This window comes from Gambusia affinis, linkage group LG22, assembly GCF_019740435.1.
Source record: "Gambusia affinis linkage group LG22, SWU_Gaff_1.0, whole genome shotgun sequence".
Lineage (NCBI taxonomy): Eukaryota > Metazoa > Chordata > Actinopteri > Cyprinodontiformes > Poeciliidae > Gambusia > Gambusia affinis.
Window position 1 is genome coordinate 2,471,272 of NC_057889.1, and position 24,022 is coordinate 2,495,293.

The 24,022-nt window shown below is 37.3% G+C and overlaps 1 protein-coding gene across 1 annotated transcript in view; it reads left to right on the forward strand.

Moving 5' to 3' along the window:
- The window catches only part of clvs2 (clavesin 2), a 37,751-nt gene extending 14,683 nt beyond the window's left edge, over window positions 1-23,068 (forward strand). Inside the window, exons 3-6 of the mRNA XM_044106383.1 lie at window positions 15,110-15,220; window positions 16,034-16,266; window positions 17,064-18,993; window positions 19,569-23,068. Of these exons, the coding sequence (XP_043962318.1) occupies window positions 15,110-15,220; window positions 16,034-16,266; window positions 17,064-17,157 (438 nt within the window). The 3' untranslated portion in view covers window positions 17,158-18,993; window positions 19,569-23,068. The remainder of the gene's footprint in view (window positions 1-15,109; window positions 15,221-16,033; window positions 16,267-17,063; window positions 18,994-19,568) is intronic.
- The last annotated feature ends 954 nt before the right edge of the window (window positions 23,069-24,022 follow it).

A 24,022-nucleotide genomic window follows, 5' to 3' on the forward strand; every position in this document is an offset into this window, starting at 1 on the left:
TGGTATTTCAGCTTCGCAGGCTGCATTTTATTTAAAATATTTGAGATATGCTCTCATAAAATTAGTGAAAAGGCAAATTTTTTGCAGATTTTCTGGAGTTACATTCCACAGAAAACTCTGAATACCATGAATAGACCGCAGTACTCCGCATATCTGCAGTCAGAGAAACGCTTCAAGGGTTTAACATTGCTAACTTTTTTCTTGCCCTCAATGAGAAAATTAATTTTGAATAAAAATATGTAAGAAGTGTGAATTATACTTGATTTTAGCTGAAATACAAACATAAATATATGAAACAGAGAAATCGAATTGTCCCCCAGTAAAATCTAAATATCTGCAGCCTTGAACTCCCAGAAGAGTCTCTGCATTAGCATTGTTATGTAACACAGACCTCCAAAATAACTGGGACTCCTGTAAAAATGGTGCCAATAAGCCAGTAAAATATGCATGAAGAGAGGCGCGCTGCTTCCTGACACCTCGGAGGATTCACTGCACTCAGCAGATTTATTACACTTCTGCTTCAGATTCATGTCAAATAAATTAAGGAAAAGGAATCCCAGGATGTTTGATTTATTGAAGTCTGCTGAAATGAATGATTTTGAGATCATTAGAGGCTGAAATACAAACTTGACAGTTTATTGTTTTTGTCAATAACCTAGAAATCGAGACTCACTGAAGTTTGATGTGAGTGAAGAAGCTGTTCACCAGGTTTGGCTTTGCTAACAGTGTCGTCTTGATTTAAACTCTCCATCCTGCCTGTTGTCTGTTCGCTGCAGACGGGGACGCTCTGACCAAATGTTCCCCATCTCTGTGAAATAAGCTTCTGAGAGTTTGGCTGATCTGAGGTTTTGAAGATAATTTCAAAGAGAAACTGCCAATAGTTTGTGTCTCATCCAAAAATACAAGAAAGAAAAAAAAAAGAAATCACATCCAAGTGTCTGTAATATGAGTGTTGACCAGAAAACAACATTAGTTCTTTGTCTTAAAATAGAGGAAGCGCTTCAGATTTCCCAACCTTTAGTGATGCAATTAGTTAGTGTTTTCTGCAAGACTCTCCAACCTCATAAAATTATAATAATGTCACGTTTTCCCTCCATCATGAGACATAAGGAAGCCTTCATATGGTACCATTTACCTGTTAATCCTAAATAATACATTTTAATTGAGAACATTTATAACAAAGTGTTTTACATCTTGAAAACATAAAAACATCATCCATTGTAACAAACATTACATTTTAAATGGACGCTGAACGGTCGGGTTTAAACAGAGACAGAACCTCAGGAAAACTCCAACCTGTTTTCCCGTTAAAACAGAAAAAACTTTCCCCATGTTTCTGCAGCTGCTCTGCATCTCTACAACCTGCAGGTTCACAGACCGACACTCTGCAGTCAAACTTCCACTCATCAACACATTCATGCAAAAACACTCTGAGTTTTTAAACAAATTTACCAGAGTGATACTGACTGTGGAGGACGACTCGTAAAAACATTGTCTGTCGCCGTCAAACCGGTGGATGTTTAGAAAAAGACACACACATTCAGACGATTCTAAGGTTTTGCTTTTGGTTCTATTTGTTGCTTTATGGGTCATTTGTTCAGTCAGATAGAAATCAGCTGTTTTCTTCCCAAAAGGCAATACAGACTTCCAGTTTTCTAAAAGCCAGTGCAGCTTGAAAATGACAGATTTTAAAACATCTTTCTGTCACTTTGACTGGCAGTAAACAAAAATTAGCTCCCCGCAGCCAAACGATGAGAAAGCTGCTGTTTTAAAATCTGCGGCTGAGACTAAAAAGTGCTTTTAGATTAAGTGTTTAAACTCATCTGAGTCTCTGAACTGAACAAACAACCCGGCAGATTTATTGGATGCTGAATATTCTCATGTCTGTTAGTGATGTGATGCAGAAACTTCCTCCTGTTCTTCACTTTAAAAAAAGACTTTTAATCAGCTGAATATTTGTAACTAAATAATTATTAATCAGTCTGAAGTCATTTGTTCTCCAGTGGTTTAAAAATGCTGCATGTAGTTTTAAAAGCCTGCCGTTGGGGTAGCATGGTTTAGGACATTTCATGTGTGTAAGTTACAGACGTCTTAACGCTCCTTATTCATCTTCAGCTGCGTTTTGGTGTTGGATTTGGACGCATGCTTGGATTTTTCCTTGTGATAAATGCAGTCCAGGTCTTCAGGGTTTTTCTATCTGAAAGAAGGCTGAACATTTCTACAGATGTGATGGTTCTGTTCCCTGAAGCCAAGATGAACACAGCTTGTTAATCTCTGGATGATTAGTTGGGTCCGTCATGTTCCTGGGGGCTCCAATCATTAAGCCTGGCCATTCAGCCAACTTCCAGCCCTGTGGAGAAATCTGGAGTTAATCACAATTATTGGCATGTTTCACTTTCAACAGACCACAGATTTTAAAATTTACAGGTTTTGTGAATTATGATGGACTGGCAAGTAGCTCAGGCTGTACCCTGAAAGTACAGTAACGAGCGGATCAAAGGTCTGAGTATCAAGACCAAGATGATACTGCTGTAAGTTTACAGTATCCTTCATACAGTATTTTTTAACTCTAAAGCCTTTCAAGGTGACCCGTTATGCTTTGTTGAACACAGTAGGATCTGTCTTTGGGTGATACCAAACATGTTCATTACATTTATTGCACACAATCCTTCTTAGATGATGACATTTTAGTCTCCTCAGTTCTGAATATTTTCATTTCCTTTTAGAATGAGATGTCTTAAGGCTACTATCACTTTAAATCTAAATAAGCTGCTGCTGGCCACACCCCCAGCTCAATGTTTACACTCACATGTGAAAATATCTGAAACAAAATGCTGAATTACACAGCTACACGTCTTTGAAAAGCAGAAGTGTAGCCTCCTGGACAACCAACAAGAATGCAGAAGTGCCTCCTGATGTGTGACGTTACATTCCAGAAGTTTTTGAAACAGCTCCTTTTCCAGACACCAAAAATCTTAAACTCATTCCAGAAAAACAGTTGGGTGATGTTTTTTTTTTTGTCTGTTTGTTTGTTTGTTTTTCTTGTCTTTTTTTTTTTTTTTTTTTAAGTGGCTGGGTTGTTTTTAGAAGCGGTGGAAACCCTAATGGAAGTACAAAAACATACAACTTGCATAGTGGGTCTCCTTTAATAAATCAAAGTTGCACAATTTTATTTAAAATTTCACATTCTGCTTGAAAAAATAACAATAATGACATAATACTTTGTGTGAGACAGCAGGATGTAACAGCAGCTCAGACCTGTTAGCTGCTCCTCAATAGTAGAAAGACGGGAGAACATGGCATGGTGTGGAGCAGATGATGTTGATCTTCACATGTCAGGAAACCCCTAAACGTGAACACAGGAAGTGTTTCAGGGAAGGCAGGACAATGAGCAGGACTGTTGTCACCTCACAGTGAGGCGGATGTTAAAGGACGAGAAAAACCTCCAAGGCTCTTCAGGTTACACCGCTGCAATAAAAAACTAATTTCTCAGAGGGTTCGTTCAGATCTTCATCAGGGGTGCCGTTCATGCAGACCACAGATTTCTGCAACCAGGTCAGTTAACAGCGTGGTGTAAAATCTTCAGAAGCTTCAGAAATAGCGACGCAGTGATGATCTCAGCATCCCGGTCCAAAGCAGTTCTGTGTCGCTGCATCTTGTTCCCTCCTTCTGTTTGTTTGGCAGGACGACAAGATCCTTTGAGGCTCAGTGCGATCTGAATGCACCGGCAGGTCAACTGCCTCAATCACACCCAGGATGCAGGCCAGCAGGAAGACAACCAGCAGCATCATGATACACTTATTAAACACAGGAAAGAAAAAAATACAAAAGCTTCTTAATGATTCCTGAAGTAGCTCTTGAATGATGTCATTACCAGCCTGATTACCTCTCAGCACTCAGTGAAGCAATGAAGTGAAGAACCTGTGAATGTTAATGATGCTCGGCAGCTTGTTTGTTTTAGTAATTGCAGTAAAGGAGCCACTGTGCATGGAGGATGATTTAAAGGGCCAGTGTTTTGTAAAATACATTTTCCTGATCTTTCCATTATGCTATAATGTTACTGCCTCAAAAAAAAAAACTGGAGTGTTGCCTTGATTCTGCCATACAGGGTTAAGAAATCCTCTAATCTCCATGGCAACCATTCAGAGCAGCCATCTCCTGTAACTCGTCCACTCAGCTCCTTCAGACTAGCCAGCAGCAATCAGCAAACACCTGGTGGAAATGCACATCTGCTGAGCTCATTATAGGAGCTACTTCTGAGTGAAATGCTGGTAAAATTGTTGTTGATGGGACAATAGAGGAGCCATGTCATAATGACTTCCTGAAGGCGGAGTTTCAGAAAGAGCAGGAGTTTCTTAAAGGGGCAGACGCCCAATTTCAAGCCATTAAATTACAAAGTAAACTCAGTTTGAAGCCCTATTTGATATATATAACAACTGAAGAAAGCAGAGTTACTTGATTGTGCTGTGGAGGTTGGATGAAGAGTTTGGCTTGTTTTGCAGCTGAAGCCTCTGGTCACCGTGTTAAATATTATTATCTACAACAGAATAACAGGAGTGATCACGTTGTTGTATGAGGACTCTGCAAACGATGAAGTTAGATATTTATAGTGAAAAAACATGAACACTATTAGAGCTACAGGGGGAAAGAGTGTAAAACTGTACAACGGGACAGATGGATCCCTTAAAACATGATATTTTCTAGATTCATTAAAAAAGATATTTAAATACTTTAGAGCTCTTCAGATTTTAAAAAGCAAAACTAAATGACTGCAGGTGAAAGAGATTTAGAAGTAATTCAGGTAAAATTGGATAATTTATGTCATGTTATTTTTCTGTTTATAATTTATCACAGCCACATTATACCACCTGTTTTATTGCTAAAAATATATTTACCTGTAGCAACCTACACAATATGACTGATTTACAGCAGGAAAACTCAATAATCTGTTTGAAACTTCTCAGAATCGCTGGTGAGTACAGAGATCACCTTATCTGTTCTGGTTATTTCTTCATCTATTTTCACTGGTTACCTTGTAATATGAAAAAAGTTCTACTCTGTAACAGAACACAAACAAATGGGTCGAATGCTCCGAGCTGCAGAGCGGAGGTGAATTGGTCTGATTGGTTAAAAGGTCTGAGAGTAAAAACAGAGATGAACTAGAATTGACGAGATGAGAGGAAAACAGATTGGGATAAAAAAAAATCCCAAAGTCAGAAACACACACTGCTTCATCTCTAAAAGCAAACAGAAATAAAATCAAAGAAAAGCTTTTTTTCTGTTGAAGTCCGTAAAAAGAGTTCAGGCCAAACTGGAGCAGCATAAATATGTTGGAGTGTTCCTGAAAGTCTCATCCTTGATTTGTCCCATTTTCCACATTAAGTCCACTCTGTTTTCCCATAAAGGAGGTTTCTGAATGGAGCCGACCAGAAGCAAACAAAGTCATCACTGCAGGCTACACTTTAAAAAAAAAGCCCTCACATGACCGCTGTCCCCCGTTTCAAAATGCATTTGTTCCTCCTTTGAGCACAAGTTATTTTATTTAATGTGGATTAAAAGTGACAGAAGCAGAGCAGAACATGGAGGGAACTCATCAACCTGTGTTGTACCAAGCCTGAGAAAAAACACGATGGGGGATAAAAAGATTTATGAGCAGAAGTCGGGCACACGCGGAGCGTAGAAGACACGTCAGGTTTTATTACATCAGCTGCCCAACAGCGGCTGCTGATGGACTCACTGCCTGCTAAAACATTGATTTCATCTAAATATCTGATTCTGTTTCAGGTTTTTCTGCAGCAGGCGCAGAAGCTCAACATGATGGAAATGTTGAAAGGGAAAATAATCAGTTATTTAATCATTTTCTTGAAATATGTTTGCATATATTTAATATAATGGCTTTAGAGTTGCATATGGCAATCAGTGAGAACAAAAGCATGAATAGATTTAAGCACTGAGGGCTGGACAGAAGCAGTGATTGGTTTTCATCCATATACATGCTGTAAAACTGGGTTTTGTTTAAGAGCAACATTTAAAATCAACATCAGCATCTAGTTAAAACAAAAAGCACATTAAAGCAGTGGATTATTTTTATTAATTATTTAACGTTTTACTGTATCGATACGAAACATCTGCCTCTAAATCAGTGAAACCTTAAAGGCCTTTCTTCTTCTGCTGAAGCTTTTGATTCTGCAAAACTAAATCATCTGCATTTCCATCCAATGTTTGATGTGATCAAGTAGCAGAACTTAAACTAAACAGTAAAAAACTTTCTTTAAATCATAAATATTGATCCAAATGAAGCAACTCGTTACTGTTGTAACCAGTTATCAGTTTTACTATCAGGGAAACAAATTTGTACCTATCTTTATTTGAAAGAGTTTCCTTTTCTTTGGAAGAGAATTAGGCCCGCAGCATCACAGATCCTCCACCATGCTGAATAGTTTGGATACACTCATGTTTTGTTTTACACCAGATTTTACAAAAAAAAATCCAATATTTTCACCCGATAGTGATGATAAGAACTTTTTGCTTCTTTTCTTGGTAACTTTATGGCTTTGACAGCATGACTCAGCAAAAATAACCCCACCAAGACAAAAACTGATAGTCAAAAATATTCCCATATTTCTCAAATTCACTTCTTTAGGACTCCAGTCTTATACAGAAGTTTTGATCTATATCACCAAGTGTGAGGATTTGGTTTTCTGTGTGTGTTTATTAGTCCCGGTGTCGTATCATTTGCCCCGATTACCCCTTGGATATTTAATCCCACCGTGTTTCCTGCTCCTTCCCAGATCCTGGTCTTGTGTTTTGGTGTTTTTCCCCAGTGCTGCCAGTGTTTGAGTTATTTTACTCACCTGTGCTGCCTAAACTTTGTATTTTCTAAGATTATTCATAAAGTCCACAAACTCAACTTCTGCCTCTGCAATCTGGTCCACATTTCAACCACCAATCATGACACTAAGCTGCACAAATGCATTTGACCAAATTTAATGATCCTCTCATTTAAAAATTCAACAATAACATCAGTTATCGTGAATTTTAACATAACTGGAATTTATCACAACAATAAATGAAAATTCCTATCATTTTTAAATGTATCACAATGAATGACAAACAATATGATAAATGCCATCTTCTACTTCATGTGGTAATAAATCAGATATGTGTTTGATAGTTTTCAGAATGTTCATGTCGATCACAAGCGACATGAATCAAAACTCACCAGAAGAAACCAAATGTGTAAATCTGGATGGAAACGATGCTGAAATTTTAAACGGTTCTTTTTTCTTAGCTCATTTTATGAACTTCTGACTCTTATTGTTCAACTTTAAAACTGATCCATAGATTTTGACGTCCATTACTTATGTAAACAGTTATGTTGTGTTTAGTGTCTATGTTTGTCCCTTTGGAGTCATAAACTCTTCAGAGTTATCTCACAATTAGCTTGTTGTACAAACGACCAAGAAACATTGGATTTCAAAAACACATGTCTGATATTTTTAAAGAAAAATCTTTGTCCCCAACATGCTGCTTGTTGTAGCGCTAATCTTTCCTCTCTTGTCACATTTCCGTGCCACACGCCTCCTCTGCAGCGTCACCAGTCTGTGTGTTTGTGTTATCGCTCCAGAGGCGACCTCTGATGTTCTCGCTGTCTGTGGCTGGACAGGTGCTGAGCGATAACTCAGGCAGCGATGCTGTGAATCTGTTTCCCATCATCTGACTCCATCCCGTCTCACCCTGCTGTCAAACCTCCGCTTGATAAACCGAATAGTAAATGATCGGCCTGTCACTTCCAGGTTTCACTAGAAACCCAAAGCTTCTTCGATCTGTTGATAAACACGGAGCAACCAGGATCCATCGCTGAAACGTTTTTCTTGTATTGTTATTCCATTTTTGTCCCATTAGATAATCACAGGTTTTTCTCTCTGCTGGCCAGTTTGAACAGATCCATTTTATGTGTAATCAATTGAGCCTAATTGGTTTTAACCTGTTCTATAAATAATTACTCGGGCTGTTTGGACTTTACAGCCGATGCAGGTTTACAGTGTGTGTATAAATCTCTCCTGTTTGACTTTGTTGTAGCGTCCAGCCAGCGTTGGATGCTGACTCGGTCCTCTTGCTGCTGCCGCTGATGCTGGTTCCTCTGCCAGCTAATCAATACGCATCGTCTAAGGATTCTCCGCACAGAAGCACTTCAGTGTTGGAAAATAACTGCAGGAGCATTTACTATTAAAAACTGAAAATAATACGAGCCAGTGTATCACTCAAATTAGATTTTTTTTAATAGCACTGACAAAACCGTTGGTTAATGTTGCAGTGACTACAGTTTGAGTTACGCAGGCGGCTGCATTCACTGTGCTGCTTCTGTAACCAGGAGCCATAAACTGAAACTCTTCTGCTCGGCAAAAACATAAAATTTTATCAAGTATTTCAGTCCAGCTTCTAGTGCAAATATCTCAGTACAATTCAAATAAGACAAAACTATCTCAAAGTAACAATATATAAGGATTTTCTGTGATTGCACTGCAAAAAAACACACAATGCAAACATCTGAATACACCTGAAATAAATGTTTCCAAAACGACTTACAAGGAACTTTTCAGCAAGATATTAGAGTTTGTTTTAAATAAGTAAATATTTTATATTGGATGGAAAAGTTCAAGTTCCACTTGCAGATTATTTTACTTATAGGAAAATATTTATAAGTTAAAAAACATCCAGTGGAACTGATACTTATTTCCTAGTTTTAAGGAAATATTGACCTAATTCTTGCAGAAAAGTTTCTCATGAGTTAAGTACTAAAAATAAGGACAAAATGAAACTAGACTAAAATACTTGGTAAGATTTTGTGTCTTTGCAGTGTTCGCTGCAGCTTCTTCTTCCTGTAGAAACACTTGCAGATCTTTTCCTGTTTCAAAAGCCCCGGTGTATTCATATACAGAAAATGATCAAACATTTTTAAAAAGCCCAGATTTCCTTTGAGATTTTAGAAACATCCATTCTGCCTTTTCTCACCACAGTCGTAAACTGAAATACTTAAAACATTTACAGTATTTAAAGAGAATATGATTATTGCTACCTGGATAATTTTTGCCTGTGTTATGCTAACACGCCTCGCTCCATCGTAGCTTGTTTATTTATTTCTGATGTCTGAAACTTTGCCAGCCTGCTGGGCCTCAATCCAAACGTAATTACATCCAATCAGAGCAGCCTGCTGTCTCCCAAGCTCTCAGCATTTCAAAACAATCTAACATTTTCATGACTGCTGTGAGTTCAGGAAAGGATCGTTCTACCCAAACACTGAAGCTGTGGAATCCGAAAAATGCCAAATGCTTAAATCAGAAAGGTTTCCTGCTGTTTGTCATGTTCAGGCTCTGCTCTGAAGCTCGTTTTAGACATTTACATCACTACGGTTGTTAAATCTTCTCCTGAACTGGAGCTCCTGTGATACGATCTCAGCCCAAATCCTCTCAGTCACACTGCGACTCTGAAGAGTTTCCTGGAAATGTTTTCAGCCTGAACCCAACATAAAGTGGATTCAGTGTTGCAGCTGTTTTTGAACGTTACATTTCATTTTTTAATAAGAAAATTCAAACATGATCACTCAAATATTTTCCTGCAAATCATCATGTGGCAGTAAGTCAAGACAATCGTTTCATTTCTTTGTTAAAAATTAAGAAAAGAATTTTAAACTTTTTTAAGTTTGCTGATGCTGATATTTCTGGAAATTCATGTTAAACAAAGCACAGTTTCCAAACTAACAGCTAATATATTGATGTTAAATTTCATATTCTGTTGTGGAAATTTACAGCAATTAATCAATGAGACAAACAGAAACTGCTAAAACCTGAATTGTTTATTATGTTTTATTTTGCTTTTATGATCCAGCTCCTTTATTTCTTTAGTTACCAATATTTTATTTTGAGTTTTTCAAACAACAGGTGAGAGTAAAGATCATTTTTATACTGGTTAAGATTTTTTTTTTTCTTTAAGTGTCTCAGAGAACAAAAATGCAGGCAAGCAGATGAAATTAAGAATCAAAAAGCAACAACAAGGTCAGCAAAAAGAAAAGGAAACAATAGAAACCAGGCAGCTCATGTAGCAGGAGGATGATTACAGGATGAGAAGCTGGTGTGTGATTACTGCTGGGAGGAAAAGAAAGCAGCAGTAATCACTGCTGGAAGGATAAAATCAGAGAAACAGAACCTGACCCAGTACTTCATACGACTCAAAACATAAAAATAACACACAATATTCAACCCCAGTCATTTTGTGATCAAATTAGAAAACGTGCTAAACAGTTTGTAGCAGTGTAACACAAAAACAGAGGTTTCTAAAGGTGTGGTCCGAGGGCCTTTTGCAGCCCTCTGAGCAATTTTGGGTGGCCCTCAGTCACCTAAATTTAGTCTGGCAGCTCCAATAAAAAAAATAAAAAAAAGTTGGATTGAGATTTTTACCAACAATAACTTTCAAACAAATCAAATTCTTACAATGTAAAATGTACATGCAACACAAAGTATTCTATCAGCCATTTTTGTGATTTTAATCTAATTCAGTTTATTTGGCCGTTTGAAGTGCTTCACATCAAAAACACATCAGAGTCGACAGTTGTGAAAACCAGTAACAGACATTTAATCAAATGTCATCATTAAAATCATCAATACAAATAAAATATGTTGATCAGTTTAATATAAATGAAACTATAAACACTCAGATACTAAAAAGCAGAACAGAAGAGTGATCCATTTCCTGATCTATTGATCCATTTCCTGATCTATTGATCCATTTCCTGATCTATTGATCCATTTCCTGATCTTTTTGCTGAAAAGATCTAGAAAAACATAACCAACTTGAAGAATTTAAGAAATTATTTGTTGTTTGTTTTATTCAAACCTGCAAGAATTATTTTGTGTTTCAAATCTATAATGATTCACAGATCCATTTTCTACTGAAGCTGCACCACTTTGTCTGTGTGTTCAGTTTATTGTGGGTGTAAAACTGAAACAATAAAACAGTCGTTGCAATTTTACTACAACTGACTTCATTTGAGCAGCATCTCAGAGAGTGAGCAATAAATTTAAACCATCAGTAAAAAAAACGTCTTTAGCTCCAGTCTCCTGACGTGAAACGAATGCAGCCAAAATCTCAACGTTAATCCATTTCATCATAGTCGACAAGACAATGAAAATCATTACTGTAATTATTGCTGAAGGAAAAGAGCGGCGTCTGTAAGATTAGCAGATTTTACAAGCTGGTTGTGGCCTGGGGTCAGATTTGGAGGTAAATCTGCCAGAGTGCTTTATGTCACGAAGCAGGAAGTGGGAAGGTGCATTTCTTTAAGACCAAGTCAGGCTTTAGGCAGCAAATCATTTCTAATGTGTTTATCTTCCTCAGTGAAGCCACAGGCTCCAAGAAGGAGGAGGAGGAGGAGGAGGAAGATGAGTCAGCATCAGAAAACAGAAATGTTGGAGTGAAAAGCATCAGATCAACAAGCTGTCCAGTTGTAAACTGTCTCCTCTCAATCTCCTGTCGTTCTTTCGCCTCTTCAGCATTTTTTTCCTAAAATCATCCCCTCCCTTCAGAAAGTGACCTGCAGCAGGAAACCAGAAATAAAGTTCTCATTTCTTTAGGATCGACTTTAGCCTCGCGGCCGGCCGGCATCAAAGGAAACGCTGAAGTGGTTCTGACTCTTAATGCAGCTCTTAATGTTTAAGCTTCTTATTTGTCAACTAGTTCAGTTTCAAGATGTTGATTTTTAACCCCAGGATGAAAATAGCTCAAATAATTCATATAAAGATTCAGTTTGTTTTTGTTTTATTGTGTTTTGGTTAATTTTTGGGTGGCAGATTCTCTGTTTTTAACTTACAATATGTTAATGTTTAAACATTAACATATTTTGGAGTTTGAATTCTCCACTCATGATTAACACCAGCAGAGTGATAGAAGTAAAATTAGGTCTCAGTTTGGATTTCTGATGTTTTAATGTGATGTTTCGTGCTGCTGCTGCATGATGTGACTTCAACCAAAGGTCTTTGTGATTTACGATCCCATGAAACCCGCATGCGCAGAACGAGAACTCTGTTCATGGATAAATAATGGTTTTTAAAGTTCATTCGGTGATGGAAGTCAAAAGAATCGTCACAAAATCAGAACAAGACAAAGGAAGCTGATAAAAGGACCACAAATCAATCTTTTGTCGTTGATTTTAACTTCTGTAGAGAAGTTTGTTGTCAGTACCAACAGAGATGTGATGTGTTTTGGTGGAACAGACTTTATTCCTAATTTAATAATTATGAGGTTTTCAGCCATCGTTCACATCCGTTGCAGAATTATGACGTATTTATCACATCAGTGCCGTAAAAGTCGGATTAAATGCGACATGATCATCCAGACTATGAAAACTATTGGATACGTATCGGATTTCGTTCCATGTATGGAAGTGGCTCAAGTTGGATTTCTTGTGGTGAAAAGTTTGGGACTGCCTGTAAGGGTTGGATAGTATGGGTCAATTTGGGACGCATTCGACTTCTGTGTGAAATTAACCTACAAGTCAAATGAATAAAACACATTTTTATTATTAATTAGAATCTGCTGACTATTGCCCTGTTTAATTTGGATTGTTGATTTTATTGTTTTCTAGACAAAAGAGAAACCTTTTCATTATTTGGTTCTTTGGGGCAGAAAATGTGGATGTGAAATGTAAATTTCGATGTTGACCAATTCTCGTATGAAAGTACGTCAGTCCTCCAGATTCCTGTTGATCCTGTTGATCCTGCAGTCAGGAGCCTGCAGCTCTTATTCCATTTTCAGGTCTTCATGCATAATGCAGCAGGTCGCTTCATCAAAGGGAAAATGGCTGCCAGGCAAAGAGCAGGCCAAAGGTTTCCACACAGAGGAGCAACACGGCTGCATGGTTACGAAAATACATTTCTCTTCTACATGGGTCAATAGTGTAGGTACAGAATATACAGTCCTGGTATTTGAATTAAAAATATACTTTTATATTTAAATGGATCTGCTTTCAGATGTTAAAAGAAAATATGTTTCTTATCCATCTGCTATGGCAGATGAAAGATCATTTAAATCCTGTGGGAACAATCAGATGGAGACATCTAAAACAATTAGATTTTAAGAAAAACACTTCCTGTTTGTTACACAGGAGAAAATGCTGTGCTAACTGTTTACTAACTGTTTGCTAACTGTAAGCTTCCTGAGCTGCGATCTGCATAGAAATTTGTTTTACTTCAGCTTTGAGTTTGATTACTGCGCAGCATTCTATTACAGAAACATAGAAATTTTGTTCTGATGGCAAATCAAAAATATTAACTCTCAAAATTAAGTCTTAGTTGCACAGATCCATTAAAAGCTTTTTAAGTGTTCATCTCCAAACAAAAGCAGAATTACTTTGGAATTGCAAATGGAGGTGAGTCATAACCTTTTATGTAAAAAATATTCATCTACTAGAAACATTTCTAGGCTGCACAGTGGCGCAGTTGGTAGAGCTGTTGCCTTGCAGCAAGAAGGTCCTGGGTTCGATTCCCGGCCCGGGGTCTTTCTGCATGGAGTTTGCATGTTCTCCCTGTGCATGGTGGGTTCTCTCCGGGTTCTCCGGCTTCCTCCCACAGTCCAAAAACATGACTGTCAGGTTAATTGGTTTCTCTAAATTCTCCCTAGGTGTGAGTGTGTGTGTGTGGTTGTGTGTCTTGTATGTCTTTGTGTTGCCCTGCGACAGACTGGCGACCTGTCCAGGATGAACCCCGCCTCTCACCCGGAACGCAGCTGGAGAGGAACCAGCAACCCTCCCGACCCCTTTAGGGAAGAAGGGTGTAAAGAAAATGGATGGATGAATGGAGAAACATTTCTAATAGCACAAACTCTTTGTATCAATTCTCATGAAATGTCATTTTGGACAAAAACGTAGACATTTTTGATTAATTTCATAGTTTTTCTTTAACCCAAATGTTAAAGAATTTTACTTTGACCCAAGACTTTTGCCCATTATTCACAGATGAAGTTGAGTGAAGCAGAAACTTTTCCACCATTTTGACCATTTTAATGCCCAGACTTTCACTGACCTCTGGAGCTTTTGTCTTCTTCTTCTTTCCGTGCCAAAATATTTCTTCCCACTTTTTTTTAGATTAAAGTCCACTCCAAGCAATTTTCATCAGAGCGTAATCTCGCCTTGATATTGGACAGCAGCCAAATTATGACTCAGACACATAAGCAGTGGACTGTAATAATAATAATTGTGTCCAGCCTTCTAGGAAACACGGCTGCGCTGGACTCTGATGCTGCACGCCAACCTGCAGCAACACAGACTCATTTCCCTCCGGGTTTGAGCTGCAGTGCCTCTAAAATAGACCCGACCATTTCCTACTTAATATGCGGTTAGAGACCATTTGCAAAAGTAATCTAATGAAAAGGGACAGGAAACTCGCAGAGGTAATTTTGTGTTAACTGGACCTCAATGTTTTTCTATAGAGGTCGAGTTTAACTCGTCTCGTTGACTGGCTGATAAAACACAAGAAATTTGAAATTAATACCTTCAGGATGACGGCAGCCTTAAATAAAACTAATGAAAATCATTCTTAAAGTTTTGGGAAGGTCAAACAGAGTCCTGAACTGAATCTGATAGAAATTGATTAGGGTGACGGCAAAGAGAGCTTCCAAACACTTATTAAGAAGTTGTCAAAATTTCAGAGTAAAAATGCAAGAAATCTTGTCAACAACTATAATCACCTGGGACTGAGAGCTGTGATGTCAATTAATTTCTGCTGAGTATTGAGAAGGTGATCAATTAATTTTAAAAAATGAATTCAATAAAATCTTTTCTATCTTGCAAAATTAAATTTACTAGTGTACTAATTAAAGTCTAATTACCTCTCCTTTGAGGTAGCATGAATTAAATTAATTTGTGCTAAATGCAACTGAAGGCCTGAAGTGTAAAAGGAAATATATACTGCTATATGATTTTGATAATCATTTAAAAGTAGTTTTGTTCTTTTGGTTTTAGTAAAATAATTTAAAACTTTTTGTTTTAAATTATTGTTTTCCTGATAAAATGATCTTTTGCGTGTGTATTTAGTTCGTATTTTTCTGTTTCTAACAGGACAGTTTTCCTGCCAGATTCGGAGGAATCCACTTTGTGAACCAGCCCTGGTACATCCACGCCCTCTACACGGTCATCCGACCCTTCCTCAAAGACAAGACCAGGAAAAGGGTAAGACCAGAGGGTTCACATGTTAAAAAGGAGAAAAGGTCTTTAAACATTGATTTTAAAAAAAGATAAGCTGAACAGCAAATAGAATGAAACTGTACACTGTGTCAATTGTAATTTAATTTATCAGCAATCGCTCATAAACAATCTGACTTTGCTTACAATGCTTTGTGCACACTGCAGGAGTTATCATTACTCTATTTTATTTAAGATTGTATTTCTGTAATTATCATAAAAATGTAATCCAGTAAAGGAGTAAAGGTCGTGTGAACGCAGCACAGTCTCGTTGCTCGTTGTTGGTTTTCATCACGTGTCATGGCGGCTCTGACAGTGTGGCAGCAAATTGCTTTTTTTAGGTCAGCAACTGCTGGCAGTTATTAATCTGGGAAGGGTTATAGGATCATTGTCAAACAATGTGAAAGGCCTCATGATGCAGGGAAAGAGAGAAAAACCTTTAACAGAGCCACAAATCTCTGCAAGAGCAAAAAGTCCAGCAAATTCTCAGAAAGAAAAGAGAAACTTTTAAAAACCCAACAGCTTCATCTCAGATCCTACAGACCTCAGGATGTTAAATGTTAAAGTTCATTACGACACATTAAATAAAGATGTAACAAATATCGTAGTAATATAGTCATTAAGTAAATTAAGTTATTTTGCATCATAAATGAACAACAAATAGATGCTAGCTTTGCTTTCTTCTACTTTCTTTTATAATTCAGGCCACCAGAGTGAAAACATTTACTCTAAAATCAAATCTTAGGAAAAGTGAGGCTCCAGTTCATCATTTCCAGTCTTGCATTTCTTTCCTTTTTGCAGATTTTCATGCACGGTAACAACCTGAACAGCCTCCACCAGCTGATCCACCCGGAGATCCTGCCGTCAGAGCTGGGTGGGATGATGCCGCCGTACGATATGGGGACGTGGGCGCGCACGCTGCTGGACCACGCCTACGACGAGGAGACGGACTACTGCCCAGAGTCCTACACTCTGTCGGTGCAAGACCTGGAGAGAGACCTGGAGAAAAACATGTCCCCCAAAACCATGAAGAGGTCAGACTATTTATCCAGTTGGATTGTTTGGTGATTTAAAAAAATCTTCACCATTTATTTAAATTAAACCCTCAACAAAAAGCTAACTTCCATGTGGTGGGACCAGAGAAACTAACCCAGTCTTACCCAGAGAGTCCCTGTTGGAGTGCAGCATATTCCTGCTACTGGCCACCGGACAACATAATCCACTGTGGCAGTAAATCATCTCATCACATGAGACATAATGCGACTCAAACGTGTTTATGATATGGAAGACAAACAATCCAGAGCTGACACAACAAACCGTCACTGCAGGGCATCACACTGACAACACTTACTGTTGAATCATTCGTCACTAATTAATCATCAAATAATGACTCAGGTAATTAGTCTGGATAAAAATACTCTGCTGTCTGACTCAGTTCTGACGAGTTTCTGTGAATTTTTGTTTACGATGTTTCAAAACGGTAAAGTCTATTTTGTAAGCATTTGGAAATCATTTCTATATTTATTACTAACCCAGTCATTTAGGAACTCATACAGGAAGAATGTAACTAAATGAAAAATGTACACAACATAATATGACTTCTTTTAAAATTACTTTCTATTTTCTTTCTGTAATATAAGCCATCAATTCATTCATTTTTTTCACATTTTAGTTTAACCCTTTCAGAAAACATTTAACTAGTGCTGGATTTTTTCTTTTTCAAATATTTCTTTGCATTTCCCACAATGTCTTATATGAGTTTGTGTGTAAACAGTGATGTGGTTGTTACCCAGCTCTGCCTGGATCTTATTGAAGGTTTTTGTTGCTGTAGGTCTCAGTCGGTGGTGGAGCCAGGAGTCCTGAAGAGACCGGACAAAGTGAAGAGTGAAGAAGACAACCTGCAGCCGCTGCTGTCGTTGGACTAAACGGCCAAAGTTACAGCGGAGAAGCAGAAATAGATCAATATTTCAATTCCTAAGAACGTACCTGTGCACATATTGGAAGCAACTCTCATCCTGCAGAAAGACGTTTCTTCAAACTAGAAAGCAGCAGGGACACGTCCAGAAACTGACGAGCTTCTGATGGTCCTCTATACACTATATTTATTTATGTAGTTTCATGTCAAGTGCCAATTCCAGAAACTGTAAATATGAAGTCTTTAAACAATCCAGAGCGGAGCAGGGAAGGTGGTCTAAAGGCCGCGCGGAGCTGCGGAGGTAACGGTTCCCACGGTTACTACAGGCCGACGGATGTGTGAAAACTGCAAAGCATATTTCAAAGAGGGCTTCAGGCCACAGCAGCAGGCTTTTTTATATCTTTGTGAAGAAAAACTCTGTACACGGACAAGAAGGGGGCCACAGAAAAACAGACCCTGCTTGTTTTCTTGTAAGATTTTTCCGATGACAATAATGTCTAAAATTTCCGTCTCTCTCCAGTTATCTTTTGGAAAAGCAAACCTCCCTTTACGGTAAGAGTTGTCTCTATGAATCATCGGCTTTTTCCCCCCTTTCAGCCATTTTCTCTCCATCTGACCCAGATGTCACAGAAAACTGCTCCGCTCCACCATTAGAAGCCCCACAGAGCCTCAGGCTCTCCTCAGAAGAAGAAGTCGTATTTTCAGAACCTAATGAGTATAGCCACTAAAAACAGGGCTAAATATAATTTTATAAAAGCAACGTTCTTTTGCTTTGTGGCACTTTTTGTGTTGCAAGGTGGGTAATTTTTGGATGATAATGTTCATCCTAAAACATAAATAAATCACTGAGTAGCTGCAGTTTAACTTTCACTTCAGGGTAAAGGTTTTTTCACTATGTAAGATTTATAGAAATAGATGTTATAGAGTGCACCATTTCTTTTGCTTCTGCAGGAAATCACTTGTACATAATGCAGCAAATGGCTCTGCAGGTTTATTGGCTCATGTTAAAGAAAACAAACTATTTACAGTTTTCAATTTAAAATTTGCAACCAAGCCACACATCAGTTTAGCTTTCACTTTTACAAGTATTTATATTTTTAAATTTCTGTGTCTGGTTTCAAACATGTCAACTAGTTCTCACTCTCCTATTACAAAGTGTTATAATCAATAAACAATACTCCACTTAAGAGTTTAATTTAAGACAGATATCCATCTATTTGGAGCATTATCACATACATATTATGAATTATTAGGGTCATTAAGAAAGGAGCACATTTCTGCCAAAACAAAACTTCAAAATGTTCAACTTTTGACTTTCAAAAAGTTTCCAAACTTTTTCTATCTGGTCCAAATAAACCATTGTGGAGATCTGAGTTTTTTTTCAGAATTATTATTTTTTTCTCTGAATTCACAATATTAAAATCAAAATTCTGACAAATAAAAGTAAAAAAAAAAAAAGAATTCTGAGAAAAATAATCATTCATTATTGTTTTGTGATTCAGAAAACTCAAAATGTCCCAAAAAACCCAAATGACCTCTGGATGTTTAGTTTTTAAAGATGCTGATCCTCGCGGTCCCTGCAGACCTGCAGACGGTCCAAACTGCAATAATGTGTCTCTCCTTAGTAAATGTAGGTTAAAGACACAGACAATAATAAATTATGTCAAACTTTCTTTTTTTAACCATGTAAACACAATGAAAGAAAAAGTCAAACATATTCCAAACAGTTTGGACATTTATTTTCTGTATAAAGACCTTTAAGTACTTAGAGTTTAGGTTAAATTTTATATATAGAGTACAGATGTTATAATTAGTGAGATTTTTTATTTAAATTGCTACTGCATATGTTGGGATCTGGAGCTGCTTCATCCACCAGAGGGCGCTGGAAGCCTTGTTCCACCTGAGGGCGTCTCCAGACTACGCACCTGAAACCGTTCTGCCATCAGGAGTTGTATAACTAGAGGAGGCTGCCGACACTCCCTGCCAGATTGTTGCCAATTACGTTGGTTGCCCTTGGAAGTGCTGAAGAAAGCAGACTCTGCAAAGGATCATCTGGACCTACAGACTGGGAGTCACCTCTGAGCAGAAACGGTTCAAGCTCCCAGACTTACCTGTCCGTCCTCCAACGCCGCCGCCCACAATCCTCCGGACCAGAATCAGACCCAGATCCCTGGATTTCCCCCAGTCCCCTTTTCCTCCCGATTGGAGGTAAGCTCACTAACCAGCACAAACTCCAATTTCCCACGACCTCAAACTCACCATCTGTTTTCTCTCATAGTCAACCTGAGTTCCTGTCCCAACGGGCCCGGATTGTTTCCCTGTGTTTTCACCATTCTTGAAATAAATCACTTAAAACTTTCTCGATCTCTGGAGTAAATCTGCATGTGGGTTAGAAAGTTAGACCCCATTATGACAGCATAGATAAGATAGAAGCTTTAACTCAGCATTCGCTCCACCCTGTTTTTTTATTTTTAGAGTTTATTGAAATGCATCCGGCTCTGATGGCGTTTGATAAACGGCTGTTACAGTTTTCCCACATCAGGTGAATGAAGTGCAAAGCTTCGACCAGTGAATGTCAGCAGCGTCTCTCCAGCTGGGGAACGGGCAGCCGGGCGGGTCCGGTGTGGTCCGCTCGGAGGCAGAGAGCCTCAGGGGTCCGGCTGAACGTGGAGCCGCAGCTGGGATGTTCTGAGAGCAGCCAGGCCTCACAGACAGAAACCAGCCGCTCTGAGGCTCACACTGTCATTCCCTGAATTTATAATCAGTTTGTCCCTCTGAGCAAAAAGCTGCTCAAAATTTGTAATAATTTGGCTCTGATGGTTCCTGCATAAAAAAAGATTTGACGGTGTATAAACATTTCTTCCCTTTTTTATATTTTTTACATAAAATTGCATAAATTTGAGATTATAATTTTCTTTCTGGTCCATTTGAGTAAATGTGAGGGTAACATGCAGCATATCTTGATGCAAAGATTTACAGAAGGTCTAAAAGTTTCATATCTTTTTAACGCTACATTTACTTCAAATTCCTGTAAAAAAAAGTTTATTTGTCATTTCTTCCCCTAAATTTGAAGTCCTTGATTACATGTTGGATTATTAATTTGCCTCTACAGAATCCCAATCCTTGATCCTCTGAGATATTAAAACTTTGGAGCTTCAGCAACCAATACAGTCCTGCTTTCACCAGAGATTTACAGAAAATAAATACATTTTGGAAACCATTTTCATGACGTTAAGCAGCCATTTTTAAAAATGAGTCATGCTGAATTTGACTGGCTGCATCACTGAGGATGTGGCTGAAATATAATAATAGAAACTAGACTGACAACAACAACCAGGCTGAGTTTAGACATGAATACTGATCATTTAAATAGTTTTTGATCTGGACTTCAATCTTCATGCTTTCAAACTAACTGGTACATCCACATTTTAAGAGATGTAGCTAATATTTTAAAATTGACACTTTTTGGGCCATGAGGAGTTTAATCTGACTTAATCAAAGTTTATGCTTGGGGTATAAAGTTTCTATACACAACATAAATCTCCTCTATAAATTGTTAACAGTTTTGAATGAATTTAAGGAAGAAACACTATAAATTTAAACAGTTAACCTCATTTCACCAGTAGTTTAATTATCCAGCCAAATATATTCTAGTTTAAAAAGAGGAACACTGTTGCTGTTTTTGTTAATATTAGTCTAGTTTATGTTTTTAAAAAAAAAGCAAAATAATCTCAAAATGAACCAGGTCCACTAAAGGGCAAAATTTGAATCTGAGAAAATGTAACAATCCTTCACAGAAGCTACCAGGTGCTCAGACTTTATTTTCTGCGTATAAACAAAAACCTTGGATGTATTTTTTTAAGGTTATCAAACAGCATGGTGGGGGTCAGAGGTCAGGAGGTGTAAAGACAAACAGGGACACACACTCTCACACACTCTCACACAGCCACTGTAGATGCTTCCAGTTGTTGGGATTAAACGTTTACATGAACTAAACATGTACACTGCTTGAATATCGCTCCTCTCCGTGAACTCAGAGCCTCCTGCTGCTCCTCCGAAGGTTTCTAAGATTAAAGTGATAGAAGTGAATTTCGCTGATTGTTTTGTGCGACAGTATTTAGCAGATGGTTATACAGAAGATCTTTAATTTTACAGCAAAATGTTCTTTTCTGGTAATTCCTCACTGAACATTTAGTATTTTTTGATGTTTATGTTGTCAGTATTTTTATGGAAATTGCTAATGTTTATTATAAAAGTGTCAGATGTGTGCTTTTTAAACTGTAAGCAGTCCAAAATAAGTTTCATATGTAAGAAATTCAGCATTTTGAATGTTTTTCTACATGATGTTTGTCTTTCTTCCCAAATTTTCATCCGAATTTTAAACCTTGAAAAATAATAAATCTAAAAACCACCTAAGATGCCATCCTGGAGGTTCACAGATCTTCATACACATTTACCAAAACATTTTAAGCATTTTTTAGATCTTTACAACACAGTATGTCATAAAGAGTAACAGCAGTCTTTGAAAAGCTACGTTTTGTAATTTATTTTATAGAAAATTGTGCAGCTCAGCTTATTTTCTCATGAAAACATGCAGCGTCGTCACATTTAGTCACACCTGAAAAAGATTTGTATAAATGACTAAAACTAACTTTATATTGCAAAAGCAAAATCTGACATTTTTCTGTCTGATTTCAGAATCAGAATTATCTGGCCAAATTAAAATCTGGCCACACAGAATGGGAAAGAAGACGATCTGTCCCAGTACAGCAGATGTGTGTTTGTCTCCATAAACCAGAAAATGCTATAGAAATAGCTGAAGTTGGCCTACAGCTGCAATTTGAGGGGAAAAAAACCAAACGTTTTTGTGCAGGGATGAGGTGGTTTTCTCATCGTAATTAATATATTTTATAAAACTGCAATGGAAACATTTTTGGTTTTCCACACAAGTCATGTGATCAGCAACCAGATGTTACTATTGGTGGAAAAGACGAAGACGAAGACAGGAAATAGTTGGAGGATGATGGAGTGGCGTAATCTTTACTGACTTATTGTATTCACACTATTGCATAATTATTGATATTACACAAAAACACAAAGTTTTGAATACATTTGTAATGAAAATACAGCTGCTGTTTGTAAAACACAGGAACCTCCATGATGTAACTGATGACGTGGTTTACAGCTGATTTGGTGATGAAACGGAAACATCTTTTTTTTACTCATGCTAATCAGTAAACGAGACACAGCGCTGAAGTTTCACTTGTTTAAGTATTTTTTAGCTCACCTTGTATCGGTAGGTTTGTTCTCAGTGACATCCAGTAAATACTCCCAGCTTTCAGGAACCTGAATTGAATAACTTTTCACTGATTTAATCTTCTTTTTTATGATTTAAAGCGTCCAGCAGTGACAACTCTCTGCATACAACCTGCTTAATGAAGATTTGGGATTCATTAATCCGTTTTTATTTCTTCTGCTCTCCATCACGCTCTTGTTATACAGTATTTTGTAATAATCAATAGTCTGTAAGCGGTTTAATTCTCACTGACTTTGAATTGTGTTATGTCTCTGCCAAAGCCACTTGTTCCACTGGGAATCTAATGTATTGTTTCTGATCATTAAGTATTTGTGCACTGATGACATTGAATGATCTTTTCTTACTGATTGGTAATTTCTTGAGGAGAAAAGAAATGAATGCATAATTTTGAGTTTACTCACTTCTTCTTTTCTCAGTTTTTTGATTGTATAGTTGCAGTAGGAAAACCACACTGAAGCAGAAATGTGAAGTTATTATGGAAAGCCAGTATATTAGAGGAGCAAAAACTGTCCAGTTAGCAGGTGTTCTGTGTGTAAATGTCCTCAAAGACAATTTGCTGAAATGTAAAATGATCAAAATAAATATGGACATGCAGATTTTCTCACTCTGTTGTTTTAGATTTTGTTTCCTTTAATATTTGAAACAAATATTGGGACTTTCAGATAAAAATACATTCATCTCACTGATTAATTCAATAGATTTCACATTTAAAAGAATTAATGCAAATCTTGTGAAAGGTAGAAATGTGTGTAAATGTTAAATCTTTGGAGAGGTAAGAATGCTACAGGAGTCAAAATTAAATGACCTTCACTTATATCCAAAGGTTAGAGGTCAAATACATGCAGATGACCCCTGAATATTAAAGTGATTTCTTTGTTTCTGCTGCTCAGTTTGTTTAATAACACAAACAGTTGCTTTAATTGAACCAGAGGAACTAATCAGAGGTAAGTAGATGAAGCTGAGAAACGAGCAGGCAGAGGAAATTAGAAGTGAAACAGTTGGGAAGGAAAGTAGAGCTGGAGAAAGAAAAAAAACAGACATGCAGGGAAACAATACATGACATCTAAAAATGGTAAGATTTAAATTTATTCCTAAACTAAAAGAGGATTTAAGCAAATAAATAATGATGATAATATCAACAACATGAGAATGGATGAAAACCAAAGTTTTAACCCTCAGAATCACAAACACAAGATAATTACAACCTGTTGTTGTTCAGCTTCTCTTTTTATTTTAATCAGGTATTTAAAATAGTAACTGTATGTCATCCTGACTGGTTCTGATACTTTTCTCTCTGCATCTCAATCAGACCAACACACTAAAATAAATGCTCAAAACATTTTATCAGACTCACTCTAAAAGATTTGATTTAAAAAAGGGTAAACAACCTGTGTAATCACTGAAGGAAAAAAATCATTTTTTTTGTAGGAAATGTTCAAAACCAGTATAAATTATCCATAAGTATTGGTTATTCTCAGGAGAAATAAAATCACATCTGTTCAGATGTTTAATGATAAAATGAAGCACAAAATAACTTATTATTATTATAACTTATATT